Source organism: Anoplolepis gracilipes, chromosome 5 (genome assembly GCF_047496725.1).
Source record: "Anoplolepis gracilipes chromosome 5, ASM4749672v1, whole genome shotgun sequence".
Taxonomy (NCBI): domain Eukaryota; kingdom Metazoa; phylum Arthropoda; class Insecta; order Hymenoptera; family Formicidae; genus Anoplolepis; species Anoplolepis gracilipes.
Genome location: NC_132974.1, coordinates 2,440,333 through 2,460,369, shown reverse-complemented (window position 1 = coordinate 2,460,369; position 20,037 = coordinate 2,440,333). Strand labels below are relative to the sequence as shown.

General features: G+C 34.6%; 2 protein-coding genes across 13 annotated transcripts in view; one reads left to right on the top strand and one right to left on the bottom strand.

Annotated features, from left to right (window-relative positions):
* LOC140666249 (uncharacterized) overlaps positions 1-20,037 on the top strand; it is a 308,424-nt gene that overhangs the window by 80,610 nt on the left and 207,777 nt on the right. The window lies entirely within an intron of this gene.
* LOC140666248 (RNA binding protein fox-1 homolog 2) overlaps positions 1-20,037 on the bottom strand; it is a 256,874-nt gene that overhangs the window by 45,616 nt on the left and 191,221 nt on the right. For all 12 annotated transcript variants that reach the window (XM_072893213.1, XM_072893214.1, XM_072893222.1 and 9 more), the window contains 2 exons: positions 9,372-9,426; positions 173-193 (listed from right to left, as the gene is read on the bottom strand). In XM_072893213.1, the coding sequence (XP_072749314.1) occupies positions 173-193; positions 9,372-9,426 (76 nt within the window). The remainder of the gene's footprint in view (positions 1-172; positions 194-9,371; positions 9,427-20,037) is intronic.

Genomic DNA, 20,037 nt, shown 5'->3' with positions numbered 1-20,037 from the left:
TAAAGTGTACTGATGATCCGCACGCTCGACAAGGAGCGCGAGGGCCGTGTGTCTCATTGTCATCATTGTCGTTGCCTGATTGGTCGCCTTCAGGAGAAGCCGTGACAGTTCTCACGGAACTCGAAGTAGAGATTCAGCAGTGCCGGCTCTGGCACGTCATGGAAGCACCTACCCTCGGGCCATTGTACGCACACTGCAACAAATGAAACAAAAACCATTATATATTACATTGTATTTCGCATTCTATCTTAATAAAAATAAATAAACTATCTGTGTAACATTTTATTTTGCAACTACAGCGGCGTTCTTTGATTCATTACTGGCGCGAAAACCCCTCAACGATGGAAGCTACCGCATTTATCGCACGACCGGCGAAGATAATTAATAGGATATTAGCGACGTTCGCAATTAGCTAGCTGTATATATATATATATATATATATATATATATATATAAGGCAGACGGTTATTTGAATTAAGCCGAAAATATACCGTGTCACCGTTAATAGTTTGCTAGTTAAGAACGCAATTATAGCGAGGGAATATTTCATAAAGTAAAGAGAAATAGCGCGATCGATATATTTTATCGATTATATTTTATATCCGTACATGTACAATGTCAATGCTTATGTAATTGTCTTCTGTAATTGTATATAAATTATAAATTATATTTTAGTAATTAATTTATTTTTCAGAGAAAATTTATATAATTCAGTACTGATAATATAGCGTGCGTGAGAGAACTATAAAAATATTAATATCAATTTAAATTAAATCACGCAATTTAATGAACAGTTATCGCACAGCTGTGTAATTAAAAACGTTCGTTTTTATTCTTCACAACAATAAAATTGCAATAATAATCGAAGGGTGCGATTGATTGATTGCTATTAAATTTTTAAGGTTTAAAAAGATCGTATGCAGTAAACTCATTCTTCTTATGAACGTGAACTTTATCGTGAAATTCTTTCTGAAAAAGATATTTCTCCGTTTCTAATAAAATATCCGCGTATTAAAGTGAAATAATATTCCCATATATAATGCTTACACATATTGCAAAAAAAGATTTTAACTGATTTTAATAAAGAAAATATAAATTTTAAAATACAATTAATTATTAATAAAAATAATAATATAATATTATAAACAATAATTTAGTATTATATTTTCAACCTCGATATAATACTGTTAAATAATATGTTATATAATATTCCTATTTATGCAATTATTGTATTTAAAGATACAAAATAAAATATTTTTTTACTCGAAATATGTATATATCAGATAATAAATGTGCTGTTATAATGATCGGGTTCTATTATTATAGTAATGCATTTAAAATCAATTTTCTCTCACAAGACAAATGGAAAATATATAATGCGGATGGAAAATCGATCTTATACGTTCGAAGAAATAATCAGTCTCTTCCTAATCAGTCTGCCTAATTGGCCACGAGAATTGTATGACAAGAAGATTTTGGCTTTGGTCGAACGAATGCAAGCTATCGACAGAGCATTTTCCATCATCTTATAAAACTCGAGATTGCAATTTTCTTTCGAGACGCGCCTGTATACTCTTCGATTTTGTTACCGCCGGGAGATGAATAAGGCAAGACGAGCAAAGTTTGGTACTTAGGGCATGATTTATGGCGCACTTTTTACGAGATTATGCGCATAGAGATGTGCTTTAAAATCAAATCACATTTCACGAACTCAGAAATATGCGTTTGCACGGGTCACAAAATTTTTCCCTTCATATAAAGTCGGCAGTGTGACGCTCGCCATATTAGACGAGAGACAAGATTATGAGAAAATTTATCAACTTTTATTAATGTTCGTTCGCGTTCTCAATTAATAAAGTACTTTCATTAAATCCACATTTCTAATTAATTGGTAACTTAATACCTTCGAATAATTAATTGTGAAACGGATCAATCTCTCCACATATCAGCAGAATCGATACGCTCATTATTATTTAAATAAATAAGTAAAACATTGTTTTCAATAAATATAAGATATGGATTATTTAATATCAATATATGAACCATTCAAGCAGATATATATATATATATATATATATATATATATATATATATATATATATATATATGTATAATGTAATAAAACACACGCATATATGAAATCATAAAGATATTTTATATATAATTTCACACAATATTTTCTCTTCTTCTTTAAACACCAAGTCTCAGGACCTCACTGCGCATCCTGCGACCGGTCCATCGTCCGTTCAAGCACGATGCCTTAATGACGCATGATCTACGTGCGCGTAATGGGATGCGATTTTGCCAAGCACGCCCGTGACTCTGACGAATACCAACGATAGAATTGATCGCGCGATTGCGTGCCGCGAGGCTGTACCTCCGGCAAAGCAGCTGTAATGAAACGGAAGGTAGCGAATTACTCGCCCTTCGTCCTCGGCCCCTCCTGTCGCCCGTCACTGACCCATCGTCGTTCCTATCTCTCACCGAGAACAGCTTGCTATCACGTCGCGGATGACCCATAAGCGAGATGACGCCGGATGACGTTGTCCCCTGTTGTCCCCTCGCGCATGTCTAATGGTCGGTATTAACCCCGATTTTCGCCAGATTCGCGAAGCCAGCGTGATACAAATGACGATTGAAGCGGAAATGAACGATCGGAAGGTGGCTCTTTGATAGAAACTTTCTCTCATCTTTGACGGAATTGGATAATAACTAGGATGGTATAACGATTACCCCGAAAGATTGTCGATAAGAGAGAACTTATTGAAAAATTTGAATTTATGTTTAAATCTAGATTCTTCGCAGAATAATAAAAATATTTGTATAAATTTTAATAGAGCTATATGTTTTACATGGCTTTTTCATTCAGATTATAATCGCGGATATTGTAAATGCAAGCGCGTACTTTTGCTTCTCCATTTTTAATTACAAACACACAATTTTAATTAAAATTTTATGAATTAACTTATTTTTTTTCACATTACATTTAACACGTATATCACGTTCTTTGAAATAAAATTCATTTTTAATCATAATATAAAAAAGCTATATATTAACTATGTAATTTGTAAATAAATTTTTCTGTTTATTCGATAGCTTTTAATGTCCTAATAATGTCCACTAGATTTAGAAATTACAATACATATTCTCGGTTTGCAAAATTTTAAAAATTAATTAACGATCCGCGAGAAAACAAAATTAATTTAACAATAAGTTTAAGTTTAAAATTTCTTCGAAAATATTATTTTGCGCAACCGATGTAATATATTTCTATCGTCCAAGTAAAAGAGCAAATAATCGATACCTACAGCACAAAGTAAAAAAAGAAATATTCGATGGACTAATGACGTTGTTTTTTTCAAGAATGCGAATCTTGCTACATGTTACTTCAGCGCCAGAAATTCCGATCCTTCTCTGGTTTCACGTAAAATCTTCTCTTGGTTTTGCTCACGGATGTAGACATGTGTAGAATAAAATAGAAATGTCAGGCGAAATTGTTTCTTTCAGGCATAATAATTTTATAAATTATGTATGTATTACATATTATTTAGCCGGTGTTTACGTAAGAAAGCTTTGTGCAGTTACGTCAATTTACACTCACATTTGTATACTTAATATCGACTGCATACTCATTTGCAGACATATATATAAGTACAGTTATTTCGAGCAAAGGTATAATCGTGTTTTACGGAATGGTTAGGGGTTTCGACGAAGAAATCTCTAAACGTTCCCGTCCTAGTTTTACGATTTTCGTGCGATATTTCCATATATCGAATCAGCACATATTTAGAAAGAACGCGAGATCCGAGAAAATAAATGTGCCCCGGTTCCACTTTTGTGGAAACTACAATAATACTTTATAAGATGCGATATCTTCGTATAACCAACGCGACGCGACGTGCCGATTTATTTATCGAGTACAATCGACAACGCGATGTCCGATTTGCATAAAACTTATCGGCTCTCGCGACGAGCGTGCGCTTCGGAAATATATCATGCAAATATTACGCAAACACGTCGTGCAGTGGCGCATGAAATTTCGTTCTCGCTTCCCCCTTTCTCCCTTTTGTACCGGTTTTCGTTGTTCCGCGAATTTCTCGCGCGAAAATGCCGGCGCGCATATAAAACACGCTGGTAATTCCATTAAACCCCGCTTCTGGTATTAACCGCCAGCGCGGCGATAGCGGCTACCGAGAGATTTCTCGCGCGATGGGAAGAAAAATAAAATTTTTTAATAAAACGAAGCTCCGGGCGCGGGTCGACCAAACTTTATCGTTCTATTTCTCGCGATATCGTTCTATTCTTCACGCTACTCCTCCATCGGCATCGGCCGACTTTGTAACGCGGTGAGAAAACGAAAACTCGAACAAGTTCTCCCGCGAAAAGTTCTCGGAAAAAGAGTGTGCGACCCAGTCGCAAGTAAATGCGAGATTGATTTTTTTCTCGTTCAAAGTTTTTCAAGTCGAAAAAACCCTGTATATCAATGAGATTATAATAAACCTATTATCTTACTAAAAAAAAAAAAAAAAAAAAAAAAAAAATAATAAAATGATAATAAAATATGTAAAAAGGGGACGAGAATTTTAATAACGTCATATCATGTAAAACGCTAAGTCATCAGTGATGAAAATAAAAACAATGCACGAAAGAAAGGAGGGAAAGAATTGCGATCTCGAGACGGACAATTTTACAAGAGCGAATAAAGTTGGCGGTGAAGAGCAGAGTTAGCAAGGAAAATTTTTCTCTTCGCGGAAGTGAGATATTACGTACGATGTGCGTTGCAGTGCGCTTTTTTTTGCACGAGGAAGCATGTAAGATGGCAGCTCGCTTTGGGGAAAAAAAAAGGCGTGCAGCAATTCGTGAGAGAAACGAAAGGGGAAGCAAAGGGGCGAAACGCGGAGAAAATGTATGCATGTCATGCTACGGGACGTTATTTACGCGACAATTAATGAGCACAGCGAGACTGCGTAAATTATGAGTATCACGTAGCACACGTACCGGTATTCTCACGGAATCAGCGAACGTAGAAGACGGCGAGCGGAAGCGTATCCGTAAAACGCGACCGGTCCCGCGAAGGAACGACCGCTTGCTAAGCGACAGAAGAGAAGATAAAGCACGGAAACGTCAGGTGTAATCATGGCAAATGTTCATGACAACTCGCGCGTTTCAGATGTAAAAAAAAAAAAAAAAAAAAAAAAAAAAGGAATTATAAAATTCTGCATAAAAATGTTAATTTGATGCAGCAAAATACGTTAAAAACATGACACGCCACGGATATAAAATTATAATACAATATTTTAAAGTATATAAAGTCAGAGAATATTTTATGTGTGATATCGAAGAAGAGATGTAATTTTCAATTTGAAAATCATGATATTGTGCTTGAATTAAATTTTTTATAAAATTAATTCAGCTATGCAAGGGATATTCAGGCAGAGCCGTTAAAATTGTCGAACACGTGAATTTTCTACGTATCGGTTAAGACTCCAGAGATGGTGCATCGTCGCTTAAGAGAAAGTGGGACGTGCGAGGGCAAGTGTGCAATTTTTATGACTCGGTTCTGTAAACCCTGTCGATCCGGGACATATACAAGGGTGGAAAAATATATACCAGCGGTGAAAAACGAGTCGACGGGGTTGCGCCGCGTAGCTCTTCCTCCTTTCAACCTTATTTATACAGGTGGCGCGTACTACTAGCGAAGTATAAGAGAAAGAAGGATCCCACATGGCCGGAACGAAATAAATTTGCGGACAGAAGCGGAACACTCGGTACATTGCACAGGTTGGATTTGAATGAGAAATTGCAGAGAGAGAATGGCGATACTATTAATAAAATTACTACTTCATATTTTAAAAAGATGCAAATATTTTCCAGATGACGCATTATGTGCGCTTTATTCGAATCGTACTAATTTTACAAAAGCCATTAATCATTGCCTAAATACATACTCAAATATCTTATGTACGAATAAGATAGATATAATGACTTATTCTCGAAGATATATGGTTTCCGAGTAAAGATTAATGGTTCTATAATGAGGCGAATTACTATACCTATATTTATCGCCGAACAAATTCCTCTATAATTAGATATGTCCTACTTTTGCAATAGAATATATATTTTGCATGCATATATTCTGTTTGTATATTATGTCTACTGTAATAATATCGTGACATATCAATTATTTCTAAACGTTGATCATAAACAGAAAATTAAATAAATACGTTATGTGAAATTTATATAATGTATAAATATATTAAATTACAAACATTCTTATATCAAGCTACACGAATAGCTCTTTATATGTGCTATTTATATATGCTGTGTATTAAAATTCTTCTTATATATAAAAAAAAAAAAAAAAAAAACAGCACAATGAGAAATCTAATCGCACACGCACTTACTTCACCTGTATCGGTTCCGAATCTAGGCGAGCATATTTTCCCCTTTCGGTATTATTATCTGAATGCATGTGGTAAGTTCGCGGAATAAAATTTAAATGTTGTTTTTATCATTTATCTCACACGTCTCGTGCAGGCATGCCAGTTGCGAAACGTAAGACGTAAGAAAAATTTGCGCAAAGTACCTTTCACGTCGATTAATGTCTCTATTATGTACTGCAATTCTTCTCGAGTTCTCCTTGAATTTAACCGCAATATTACTTCATGTAGAAAATTAAAAAAAATTTATCTCACTTTTTCTTCGTCGTCGATTTGTGTGTAAAATCTGATCATGTGGGAATTTTCAAAAAATACCAAAATACCAATCATCAACGCCCTATCTGCTCGCAGCTATTATGATACTATCGAATGCGGTAGAGGTGAGAGGTTTCTCGGCCATTCCGTACTCTATCGACAGTTGTCGAATCGGTTATTAGAGGCGTCGCGGATAACGTGTACACCTGTACGCGCCAAATGGACTGAATTGATCTTAACGTCTCTCTGGGTGCACGCTGAGGGTGCGAGCCTTAGCATTCCGATAATTGCATGTCGTGTGCGTGGGTACAGATTAAATCTCACGCGAACGGACCGTCAGTCCGATGGAGAACGTTTACTTATCGACATTGGCGAGAATCAATCCAGCCGTGAAGTCCCATTTGATTAAACTGTGACAAACATATTTGCGAAATGCAAATGCACAAGCGGTTGTAATATAACCAAACGGATACATTAATAGTCCGATATATAGTATATTCGTACTTAATTTTAATTAAGAGATTCGTAATTATATTTATTAGAGAAATTAATTTGTTTAATAAATAACGACAATATTTTGATGTACCGTTAAAACATGTAGATTGAGAAATTTAAAGAGAGAGAATTTAATGATACATTAATTGAAATAAGATCTACCAATTCTAATTAACGTATCAGAGACGACGGTATGAATAAAGTTGAAAGAATACAGAAGATTGCAAATCAGTTTTCTAAGTTCGTCGTATTCGTCCTTCTGTGCAAATTTGACCGGAATCATGAATGTGGTTATAATTAGAAACGTCAATCGCGTGACCCCGCCGTCTTTTGCGGGTTCGAATCTGCTGACAAGAATTGTGTCCACGTTAAGAAATACTTGGCAACGCACGTTCGATCGTTATTACTATTTCAAGTATCGATTATTTATAACCACATGCGACCAGAGCAGCTTGGCCATTTCGACCCGCGGTAGAAGAGATCGACATAAATTTCGTGCTAATCCTCTTGGATCAAAGGAGGTTCCTACGAAATATGAGGTATTTAATTTAATCGTGACGTATATGATAAAGATTTCAGCAAATTTATTATTATTTCTCGTAATTTTATTGATACTTTATTCTTATATTATGTGTTATAAATATGTGACGTATTTTTTAATTTATTTATATTTATATTATTATTTTATGTTATAATACTTTTTAATTACACGTCACTGCTAAACGTGATAATCCGTCATGTCAAATAAAAATCTTTGCAAAGCTTTATTAATTGTACTCAGAAATTCGCTGGACTGAAGGACTTCATAGTGTAATCAGCGAAGAGCCTATTTGAGCAGTCGCTTGGTTACGTAATACCACATATTTGCAATGTGTTCTCTTCGCAGCTGGTGGTCCGTCAAGTAATCCGGATTAAGCCGCAATTTAAATCAGGCCGTACGAACGAGGTTAAATTTAGTTTAAAACGCTCTCCCGTGCCCGTAATAGATGTTGCGCGCACAGTGTAAAATTTAACAGAATACAAATATTTTACATGCTTGTTAAAGAGTTAATGCAAAAAAGTTATAACTCTCTTACAACTGTAACTTTACTTTTAAATCCATTGTGTATTGATTTTTAAGACAATATAAAATTTTCCTCGCACAATAGAAAATAACTTACGCTAGAGATCTATATGTAAATATGTGCATAAATTTTTTCCTGATAGTCTTCGAATTTGAATTTCAGATCCACGCATCTAAATAAAATGTATTCTTGAAATAGAAAATAAATAAAATATTCCTGTGTGTATCTATATATTGTATAATGTATATGTATCTATATATAAAATCACAGGGAAATTTTGGTCCGCCCGCACTAAGTAAATTTCACACCTCAATGCGTGGCAAAAGAAAAGGGAAAAAGAAAATTGTGGAATTTAGAACGCCATTTCTCTCGTCTTATTTTGCAATATAAGGGAAGACTCTTTTACATCTTTACGTCGGCAAAGTCCGGAACGAGCAGCGCGAATATGTATATTTCTCGCGGAAATAATCTCTGGGAAAATACGCGCTCGGCGTTTATACAGCATAAATCGTATGTGATAGAAATGATATACGGGTTATATTTTTTTATTATTTCATACGATGGACTACACCGTGCGAGCAATATCGCGCGATCGACCATTTCACGAACTACTTTCGGAAGCACGGTCGTATTTTTCTATCGTGAGTTTCTGCTGCGTTTCATGAAACTTCAATTTCACGCATCAAATATCCGGGAGCATAATTTTTTTCGCGCGCACACACGTGAATATTAATATAGTATAGATATAATCTGAATAAAATTTTATGTTAAAAGAGAAAAGTATCTAATTTTTCATCTCAAAATGTTTCGGTTGTACAATATTTTTAAAAATAATTAAAATCATTTTAATTTTAATTAAGTTCTCATTAACATATAACAGTATCCTAAAATCTTTTACGGCCTTTCTTCGTAATATTTTTATCTCCTATGTATCGTCTTACAATTTATATGCATACAATCCGGTAATCTGACGCGCAACACACTATATACGATGTTTAAGCTCTAATGGAACTCTGTCGCAGTGCTCGGGGCGTTCAAGTATTAAACAGCTCGAGAGAAAGCTCCGGAGAAACGAAAGTTACTAAGGGATAAAAGTGATAAGAAAGTTTTGACATACCGTTCGGCACCGTCGGCGGTTTTTTCGTCTGTACCCTCGCTGTTGCGTTGTTCACCTGTCGAATTATAAAAAGTTTATTAGAACAACAGAAACTTGTTTCCAATTCGTCAACTTCTATCTAATATATTAATTTTGGGGAGTCGAGCGTGGTCATATTTAAATCATCTCTTTATCGCGTTCTTTTAAAAAATCATTATTATATATGATAACGGTAAAGTGTATTAAAAGAAAAATTGAAAAATTTGTTATTATCACGGGCTAATTAAATTCAAGAAATATGAATATATCTCATGGTATGATAAAAGATAATTTTTAGTTATGAAATATTTATGTAGATAAAACAGCTTCCATTAAAATATAAATATAATAATAATTATTAATCGAAATAATAATAAACAAATTATTATTGGATAAAAGCGGTGCAATCACGGTGGAAGTATACATATACCTGAATCGAATAAAATTTGGGAAACTTTGACAATTTTACGGGGCCACGCACGAATCCTGTAATCAAATATGCGTTGTTCGATGCAGAATCGCATTTGTACAATTGGGCATAAATTTGTATTGCGGCTCTGAACGTGTTTATCGTAAAATTTTTAAATTGCCTCAAAATGTAATAATTATGCATGATTTCTGCATCGTACACGAACTAATTATAAGTAATATTTAACGAACGATTAAAAATTGTATACGGTTGCACGTTCCTTAAAATTGCATTTTTCAATATTTTGATCGGCTTTTGTAAATAAATTGTCTACATATTAAATTTATGATTATTATTTCTTTATATTGATTATACAGATTGTGTATGTATACCGTAACGCTGACATATATAACTTAGCAAGTATTTGAGCGTGCAAACGTAACAAGTTTTCACTTGAATTTAGATATTTTATTTGATACGTAAATTTGCAATCAACAATGCATAAATTAAGTTACGAATTTATAAAATAATTGAGGAATTTTGTAATTTTTGTAAAATGCGTATCCAGAATTTTTTCATCATATAAAATTCACGTATCAATATTGCTTTGGATTCAAATTCAAGTAACATTATTCTATGCGTTAGTGAACATATAACAATATATAAAAAAATCTCTCTTAAAAAAAAAAAAAAAAAAAAAAAAAAACAGATTTTGTCTTTTACAGCTTCCAACTTGCAAAATAATATATTGATCAATATGTAAGATAAATTTCAAAAGCTTAATTCAAATTAAATATGTATGTTTGTCAGCAGAAATAAATCGTAAAAATATTACATATTTATTATATATACTCTCCATATTTTTAAAATATTTTACGTAAATATTGAAATTTATCATAATTTTATTTTCGAGTAAAATAGGAAAATACAGAAAATGATTTATTAAATTTAGCGTTACTGTTATTTTAAAAGTTAGAAACTGCAAAAACTTTGACGGTCGACGAATTTAACGCTTCAGTAACAATCATTTATTATTCGAATAATATTCTCATTATTTACCTTATATCTATTTATCGCTTTTTAATAAACGTCACACTGTTGTACATTATTATAAATGTATCACTCTGCGAATTAAATATCGACAGTAAAAACGATTTTAGTCACTGAATCGCGCGGCGTAACTACGACAAATGCGCACAATACGTGTATAAATAACGCGCGAACAATTCTCGCATTTAATCTCGTCGACCTGCAAAGAGAGCTTTACATGCGCGTCAATTGTCGAGGGAGAGGGCGAGCGCGACAACGCGGTTAAATAAAAGTCAACCTGACGTGCCGAAGGGCGCAACTAATTTCTTTTATTACGCGCCTTACGGATATCAATTACGCGAGACAGTTAAATGAAAGCAATAAAAAAGAAGAAAAATAAAGAACCCGATTGCTCCGTCGCGTCTGTCAGACTCCTTCCTCTCCCTCTTCCTCTCTTTTCTCCTTCATGACCGAGAAAATAATGGCAAGTCTTCCGGTAGATTTCCGATTATTTCAATTTCGCTCAAGTACTTTCGCAAATCTGGCAAAAAAGGATGAGTTTTCGCGGATGAATCGCGGCTCGTTTCGTTCTTTATCGAATGCTTCGCTTACCATGGGCTCTTCCGTCTCGCTTTTTGTTTTACCTACCTGCCTACCTACCGATCTACACTCGCCTTTTCATTTTCCTGCCCCACTTTGCGTCCTCTTCAGCAAGGATAGAGAGCAGTTCCGCCGAGACACAAAAGGTTTGCGATATTGTAGCGTACCGTATCGCATCGTATGTTTGAAACAGCACGAAAATGCATGCCGATTCAGCACAAATGTTTCTCGACCGAGGCTACTTGAGATATTGAATCTTTCTCTTTATGTTTCATATAACAATGTTTTCGTCGAAAATAGTCTTATACATAAATGCGATCAATTAATTATTATAAAGAAATAGTAATTTAAAAAATAGGATGTATATATTTTAATAATTAAGATGAATAAGTATATGTATATATATATATATATAAAACTTACAAATCATTTTTATGTTAATTTATTATTTCAATTTTTCTATTATTTAAATGACTCGAAAAAAGCAACACGTTTTTCGCAACTGATTGATAAATAAAAGATTTATGTGCCTCGAATTCGCGACGAATCTTGAACAGCGAATCAACTCTCACGAGGATTGTGAATTACGAGGACCTTTATCCAGGGCCAATCACGCCGACTAGCGTGGCGCATCGTCGAGCAATTTGCATTTTACGATCTTGTTTTCAGCAACGAGGATTTGCTACTGACTATCGTACATCTCGCGGCATAAGTAGCGTAGAATTAACGGATATTTTAGTTAGTAAAGAACTGATGATAGGATTGTCAAAGATACGAGATCTTTATTACATAAAGATCTCGTATCTTTATCTCACTTCTTCTAAAAATAATTAATTATTTATATTATTATTATATAACGAATAATGTGCACTAAAACTGTTAGGATAAATTTTTAATTATCTAAGATAATGTTGTTAAATAATACATAATACTATCTCATAACAATTATTTTTAAATGCCTAGGAATACATGTCATTAAAATGTATACATGTTTTAAATAATATTAATTGTTGTTCATACGTCCTAAGAAGATAAATAATTTTTTTTTTTTTATTTAGAAATATCGTTTAGTAAAATATTTTAATGTTTTTCGTAAACTTAAAAAAAATTTGGTTTACAAAAATTCCTGTTCCAGGAGTATCGTTATGCGTAGGGCTGTCAGCCGTCCGATTTTTCCCGGATTTGTCCTAGTTTTTCAAAGCGTCCGAGGACGTCCGGGAGGATTTTTTAAAGTTGTCCGGGTTTCGAGCGTCTGGTAATGTTTAGTTTTGTTATTGATTGGTAAATATTAGAATATGTTGCTATTATATTAATTAATATGATTGTAATTGTATAACATTTTTTTATTAAATACCAATAGTTTATTTGCAAAAATTACCAAAGTATATAAAAGTTAATAAACTTCTTTTTGTGTATTTTTAACCCTCAATTTATAATTTTTGTAATTTTTGAAATTTTTTCTGTTTAAAAATCTAAATAGAAGATTCCTCTATTCTGATCATTTTAGTAGTTTCAATAACTTTATATTACGAATTATAGGTGTCCGAATTTTAGTGGGAAAAATCCGGGGTTTTAAACCTTTTAGTCCTGGATTAGTAATATTACAGATGGCAGCCCTAGTTATGCGCGAGATGCAACGGATGTAAAAACTATGCGGTGTTGTACTTTAACGAATAAACAAACGAGTGAAACGTCGACGTTTGAGAATCAATCCTGGTCGATAATAAACAAGCGTGTCCGTGCGTAAGCTACCTTGCTCTGACAAACAATTGCGTACGATGGGCGAATTTTTGTTTGCCGCGTCCGAGAATCAGCGTATCGCATTCACTGTATTCAACCGATGGAAAGCATCGCACACAGGCCGATTGTTTTGCAAATTATACTAGCGGATATTAATGACACCAAGCTAAAACCGACAGACAATTTAAATTTGGATTGAGTGTTATTCCTCTCACGTTCTTATAAGTAAACAAAATTGACGCATGTTTTGACAAAATGTCGTGTATAATAATTGTTGATCCGAAATTGAAACCAATTGCAATAACAAGATAAAGTGATAAAATAAATATTGCGATAAAAAAGCGATATTTTTTCTTAAATATAGACGAGACTTTGAATCGAAAATTTGCGGTCGTATAAAGTAGGCCACTATTTTTATCGAGAGCTGTCAATTTTATTATTGAGAGTGTAGTAGTTAATATTAGTATTAATTTAAGTTTGATCACAATACACAGTGTTGTAATGATGTATGTATGTAATGATATATGTATGTATAAGTACGTTAAAAGTAAATTTTAACGCTCAAAATATAGAAGTGCTAAGATCGATATCCCATTATGTCATGTTCTCACTTTTTTTTTAATTGTGAACTCATTTGAATGTGCGAAAGAAATTTTAAAGAGACACGATCTTATCAGTGACTTTATTAATTCGGCAAGGAAAAAATTATGAATACAGGTCGCTAAATAATATGCAAACAACAGGGTTACGGCGAAAAAATTCGTTTCGGCGGCCTTGTTACAAGACTACCTATCTATATGGAATAATGTGCCTAAATGGAACAATGTCTAAAATTATGCATAAATCAATATTGCAAACTCCTCCGCAGAATGCATTGATCAAAGTCATCACATATTTGACTCTAAAATTCTGTTTTATATTATGTGCAATTTTTAAATGATTGAAATATATGTAAGAAAAATTGCAATATATTTTAATCTTAAATAGAATAATTATAATATAAATTAAACTGTTACAATATAAATCATTTGTATTATCTTTTAGTTAAAATGATTTAAAAATGTAATAATGTAAAAAATAGTAAATCTACAAAAATTTATAACATTTTTAAATAAAATTCCTTATAGAAATCTGATTATTGCATAAATATAATTGACTGCGAGCATCGACCTGATGAAGGCAAAATGATTGCATTATTCGATTGCAAGATCCGAGTACAAGAGCGATCGACATTCGAAGGACCCAACGATCGACGCGATTCTCTCCAACAACTCCCGTCTAGAGAGAATCCGCGAATTTCCCGAGCACTTATGTCATTCCATGAGAGTAACAGGGGCTCGTACCAGGGAGAAGGCTCGACCAGACTTAGGAAACTGCCTGTGATCGAATGAGCGAAATGGCACTTTGGAAATTTCACGTAACCTCGCTCGCCTTCGACGAGCGAATATCTACATAAATTTGACTTGCTAAAGCCGAAAACTCGACCACCGACCAGCTGCGAGAGCTGACCGTTCGTGGATCGTGGTAGGGCACCTGTCGTTAATACCGGAAGCGATGTACGTAACCTATGACCACCCGCCGGTGCTTCTACTAGGTCATGTTAGGATCATGCGGCGAAATGTACGAGGTAATCGAAATCCTGCCCTTCCTCCTCCGACCATCTTGCTTGCTTACTAGCCCGTGCTATACGATGATTTTACTCTGCTTGATCCTTCGGATCAAAATTTTCTTTTTTGATCTGCATAAATAATACGTTGCTTGAAATATCTAGAACTTTTTATTTATGCCACGCTCTTTGTAAACCACGTTGATACATGTAAATAATCGACGAATACGAGACATTTTCTTTTTCTCTTTTTTTTATGTCTAAATTATATATATATATATATATATATATATTTAAAAACAATTTTAAATTATGATTTTTAAACTTTTTTTTTTTAAAGAAAAATTTCACTGTAAAAATATAGTAAAAGATTAAGTTAATATAATTCATTGATAATTTTTAGTTGAATCAAATGTCACGAAAATGTGAGAGAATGATCAATTCTGTTTGTATTATTCCAACATGAGATGCAACTAAAATTCGAAAAAAAAAAAAAAAAAAAAATTTTTTTTGTATATATTCTTTTGGATCTTGACCGCGGTTGAATATTTGAAGTTACAAAATCGGTGGACATGGAAATGCTCTTTCCTCCCAATTCTGTTTGCGGGACGTATATGAATTTTTCATACACGAGTTAATCGCCAATTCGCCTCTACTAGCTCTACTAACTTTGTTATGTTTACACGTTACCACGTGAAGCATCATCGCTCTGCTTCCTCCTTCAGGTGATGTCGTCGTCGTCGCTGACCCAGAATGTCGACTACTCCTTTGCATCTTCAGGAAGAGCTTTTTCCGACTCGTAGCCAACCATAGTAGGTTCGCCAAGGCCGAGCTCGTTAAATTGCATTCACGTGCGGCAACTATGACTTTCGATCCCTCACGGCATTGACATATATATATAATTTCTCCGACTCTTAAAAATCTTCACACGTAGCACGATAAGTTGACGCAAAATTTTCTTGCAAATTATATGTAAATAATGTGAAATATAATTTATGCATAAAAATAAGGTATAAAACACGTAAGTAAACTATGCTTAATTTTTCTAGCGACCACGCGTAAATTATAGTGCGTGTATGTAACATGCACGCACGTTAGAGTTATTATTCAATAACAACACGTTAGAATAATATTCCTTCTTCATCTCATTGCTTATGTATTCAAGTTGATTGCATTTCTTGAGACACGTGTCAAAAGCATCCTGGGAAATTCCTCGTGCGTTTGTACGTCACAGTATATTCGCAGGGTATTTATTCGTTTCACTTTTCCCACCATATCTCTTTTTACCTTCTGTCTTTAAATCGTCTAAATGGCATTAGCATTGTCATTATCCCTTCTCGCGTTTTCAACGGTATGACCCGAAATGCCAGCTTTGCTAAGGGTATATAAGAGCTTTTCTTTCGATGGGATTTCTTGTCGTTTTCTTAGCAGTTCTTGCTCGTTAATCCGCATTCTTCGTTTACTAGCGGGTCGATGTAATTTCAGTCTTTCACAGCCTTTATGTCATTTGTCATGGCGAGCAATGAATCGCACTAGATTATGTATTCGCGGGGTTGTTCTTTAGATTCTACTAGCTGAATTGCCATAAGAGCTTATCATCGGACTCAATCAACTCGCTCAAACGTTCTCTGTGGATTTTCCGCGACACGCGACGCTTTTTGCGCGCTATCGACGGATCTATCTTGCTTCTTATCAAAGACAAATGTTTGGCAGGAGGTAATATCTCGACAAATAGCAATGTAGATAGAAAAAAGACCATCTTTTTCACCGTAATCTCAATTCACTATTTACCGTCCGGAAAATTCTAAAGATAAATATCTTGCCAAGCGTGAGAAAGAAGCGAATTTCATTAAAGTTAATCTAGAAGAATTCCGTTGCACGTGCTCAGTTTTCCGAAACACTTCAATTCCTTGAAACGCAATTATGATGAAAGATCACGAGTTGCCGCATCGCGAGATATCTTGGATCTAACTCGATCCTGTAAGGATCACAACTTGTTCATGAAAAATCCGCCGCTCGGAAATTGGAAAAAAAAAAAATAAAACGAAAAAGTACGGAGGGAAAAGTCGACGCAGAATAAGAATAAAGACGCGGTCGAGTTTTTAGAGATGTAACGGATCAACACTCGAGACAATGACGATTACAAAAGATGTTCATTAAGATAATGAGCTATTGAATGCGCGATATCATCTGGTGGTGTCACGAGCATCTTGCCTCATAAGAATAAACACCATAGTTTTAAGCGCGCCTTTAAGACCGATAAGCCTATTCTTACATTTAAAATTGTGTCAAGTAAAATTTTAAGATTTTATTCGGTCATTTGATTGGCTGAACAATAAGACAACCTAAAACACGACTTAAGATAATTTTAAAAAAAGAACGAACTGTGAATATTGGGTTAAATGTGCAACGGTGTCTGCGCGAATGTCTCCCAGTTCGATACTCGACTATCGAAAGTCACCCCTTCATTTTCTTCCGGAATTCGCGTTTCTCATCACCTTTCTTGTTGCAAGCAACTAACAAGGCGAAATAAAAAGATATCTGAAATCGATAAATGAATTCGTCGATAGGATGCGAAGCGCGCATTCGGCGGTGAAAAGTTCAGTCGCGTGTTAGAAATTAATAACGGTGAATAAAAGTCTGCCTCTCGGTTGAGGAGAAATAATATTTCCTTTTTTTTTTCCCTGATATACCCGCCGATTGCAGTAAATCGTGTACACTTCCGTGCATCGTGCATTTTTCATATAAATTATGCTTTCGAGAAAAAAATTCATGCTTTGAAGAACTTATAGACATGAGAAACAACATTTGCATTTTACGTCTGACGTATTTACTGTCATTAGATAGTTATTCCTTTGCTATTGATTCATAAACAATATAATCTGTACAATTTAATTCTATATATTTTAAATTCTTCTGTATTTAAAATTTGTCCCTTCAATTTTTCGAAAGCTCCATTCCTCAGTCCACCGATTTTCTTAGATTTATAAGAGCAAGTATATCAATAATGAATATCGCAGATGAACGTGTAATGAGCGACCTCAAATTTCACGAACGAGCGAGTTCGTTTCCCATCGAAGGGGTACGGATTGTGCGCTAAATTGCGCGTGAAATGTGAATACGCGTAACTTGCTCTGCCGCTTGTTATCCCGAAAAAAAAAAAAATCTCTGCCCAATTATATTGTCATTATTTCGACGAAGGAAATAACGCGAAATATGTCTCATCGACACACATTTAATCGATATTAATAAAACCAATGGTCGATTTTAGAGTTCCCACTATATTCAAAGATCCAATTTCCAAGGTCATTGAGTCGGATTAATGTTTAGAATTATTTAAAGCCGAGAAAAGGACCGGACAATAAAAAGTCGCGGTGACAATTAAAAAGTCTCTTAGGAGAGATTAGTTAATAAAGTACCGTCCTCCCGCGGCAACTTTGCGAGGAGTTCATACCGGTTGATTGCGTTTCTCCTCAAATCTTCCACTTTCTCTTCGTAATTGTTAGAATGAACATATCGGTTTAGGTGAACTTGGAGAAATTTCTGCCAAAATACGTAGGCCGCGTACGTAAATTTTTATTCTGCGTCCTTTTTAGAACTCTGTCGGCTGGAAATTAACGAGAAAGCAGAAAGAAAAAAAGGCATGATCTCTAATTTAAGAACCTTCCCCTAATCTCTTCTGCAATTAAAGTGCTACGTCACGTTTGTGAGAAAATTACGCGTAAAAGAATTCTCGTTAGAGCTCGTTCTTTTTTACCATTCTTTGTCATCTCGTTATTCCCTACTGGCGTTCTAGCCTGCGCGTCTTTTTTAACCTCTCGCTCTTTACGGTGGCTCTTAGAAAATTCAACAAAGGACCTGGGTACTTAGTACTTGAGCAAAACGGGTCAAATGTCGTCGCATAAGAGTGATGACGCACGAGATATAATCGTTCTAAACTGCTCTCGCACTGTAATTGACGATTGTGAACATGTAAAGGTCTTACATGCTTTTCTCTTTGTTAAAATTCGATCGCAAGTATACACAAATAAAATGCAAATTGCTCGTGGAAGAAAAGTCATTAACATGTCATTATCACGCGTAATTAACTATTTTTTTATTGTCTCGGTTGCCATTTACGAAAGTACTTGAGTTTGTGCGTTTTATTATCTTACATTCTACAGCTTACGTAATTGTTATCTTAAATCTATTATTTTTTTCGTTGATTGTACCATAAATTGTAAGTTATTTTATTTTAGGAGAAAGTAAGCGCTACGCGTGTGCCGGTCGAAAAAAAAAAAAAAAAAAAAAATAAAAGAAGAGATTGAAAACGTGTCGTTAAATAAAAAAATATACAGATCATAAAAAAATAAAACTAAAATAAACTCGCGAATGACGAAGTATTCATGCAGTGCAGTTGTGTGTTTGCAATTATATATATTTTTTTTTTCAAAAACTTTAAAATATCTCTTTGCGATAAAAACATATAATTCTTTTGTAAAAAAAAATTATATTCTCCCTTGCTAAAAAAAAATAAATCTGCAAGTTACTAAAAAAAAAAAACGATTTTTTATTCTTTCTCTGAACAAATACTTCGTCATACGTATTATAATATAATCTTCCGACAAAGAGCTGTCGGAATTTTCAGTCACTTATGCTAGAAATGCGGAATAAGTGTGGGAAAAATAATCGGACAAAGAAGAGAAACAAGAAAAAAAAAAAGAAAGAAACACAAAAAGACTTAATCTACAAGTGAAAAATCGACCGTGGCACGGATTCTCGTGTATCGCGTGAGAGAGCGGGCAGTGCGAGTTGCATTTCTCATTATATATACATATGACTTCGGTCTTTTTTGCTCGCCGGTAAACGATTCCCGCTAGTTTCCTTACCTTTTCGGACACTTTGCGAGGTCCTTTTTGAGCGGCCCCCTCAGTGTCCCACGATCAGCGTATGCCCATTTGTTAATCTCTCTCGCTCTTTCTCCCGATTGACCGATTGATCGGTTCTTTCTCTTTATCGCTCGCTCTCTCAGATTTTTCAATCGACTATTCTCAGTACGAGTCTCTTTCGCTCGCTCTTTTCTATCTCTTTACTCTGTCTCTTTCTCTCGCGCAGAAGCTCTCTATGGGACAACAGGAGATCTGCGTGAGACACGACCGTATTTTGCGATTCCGTTCCTTCGTTTTTGATTACTTTGTTTCTCACAGTAGCCGAACCAACCACACAACGGGCCGAATTGTCCAACTAGCGGATTTTCCAGCTCCTTTGTATGCGGTTCGTTTACT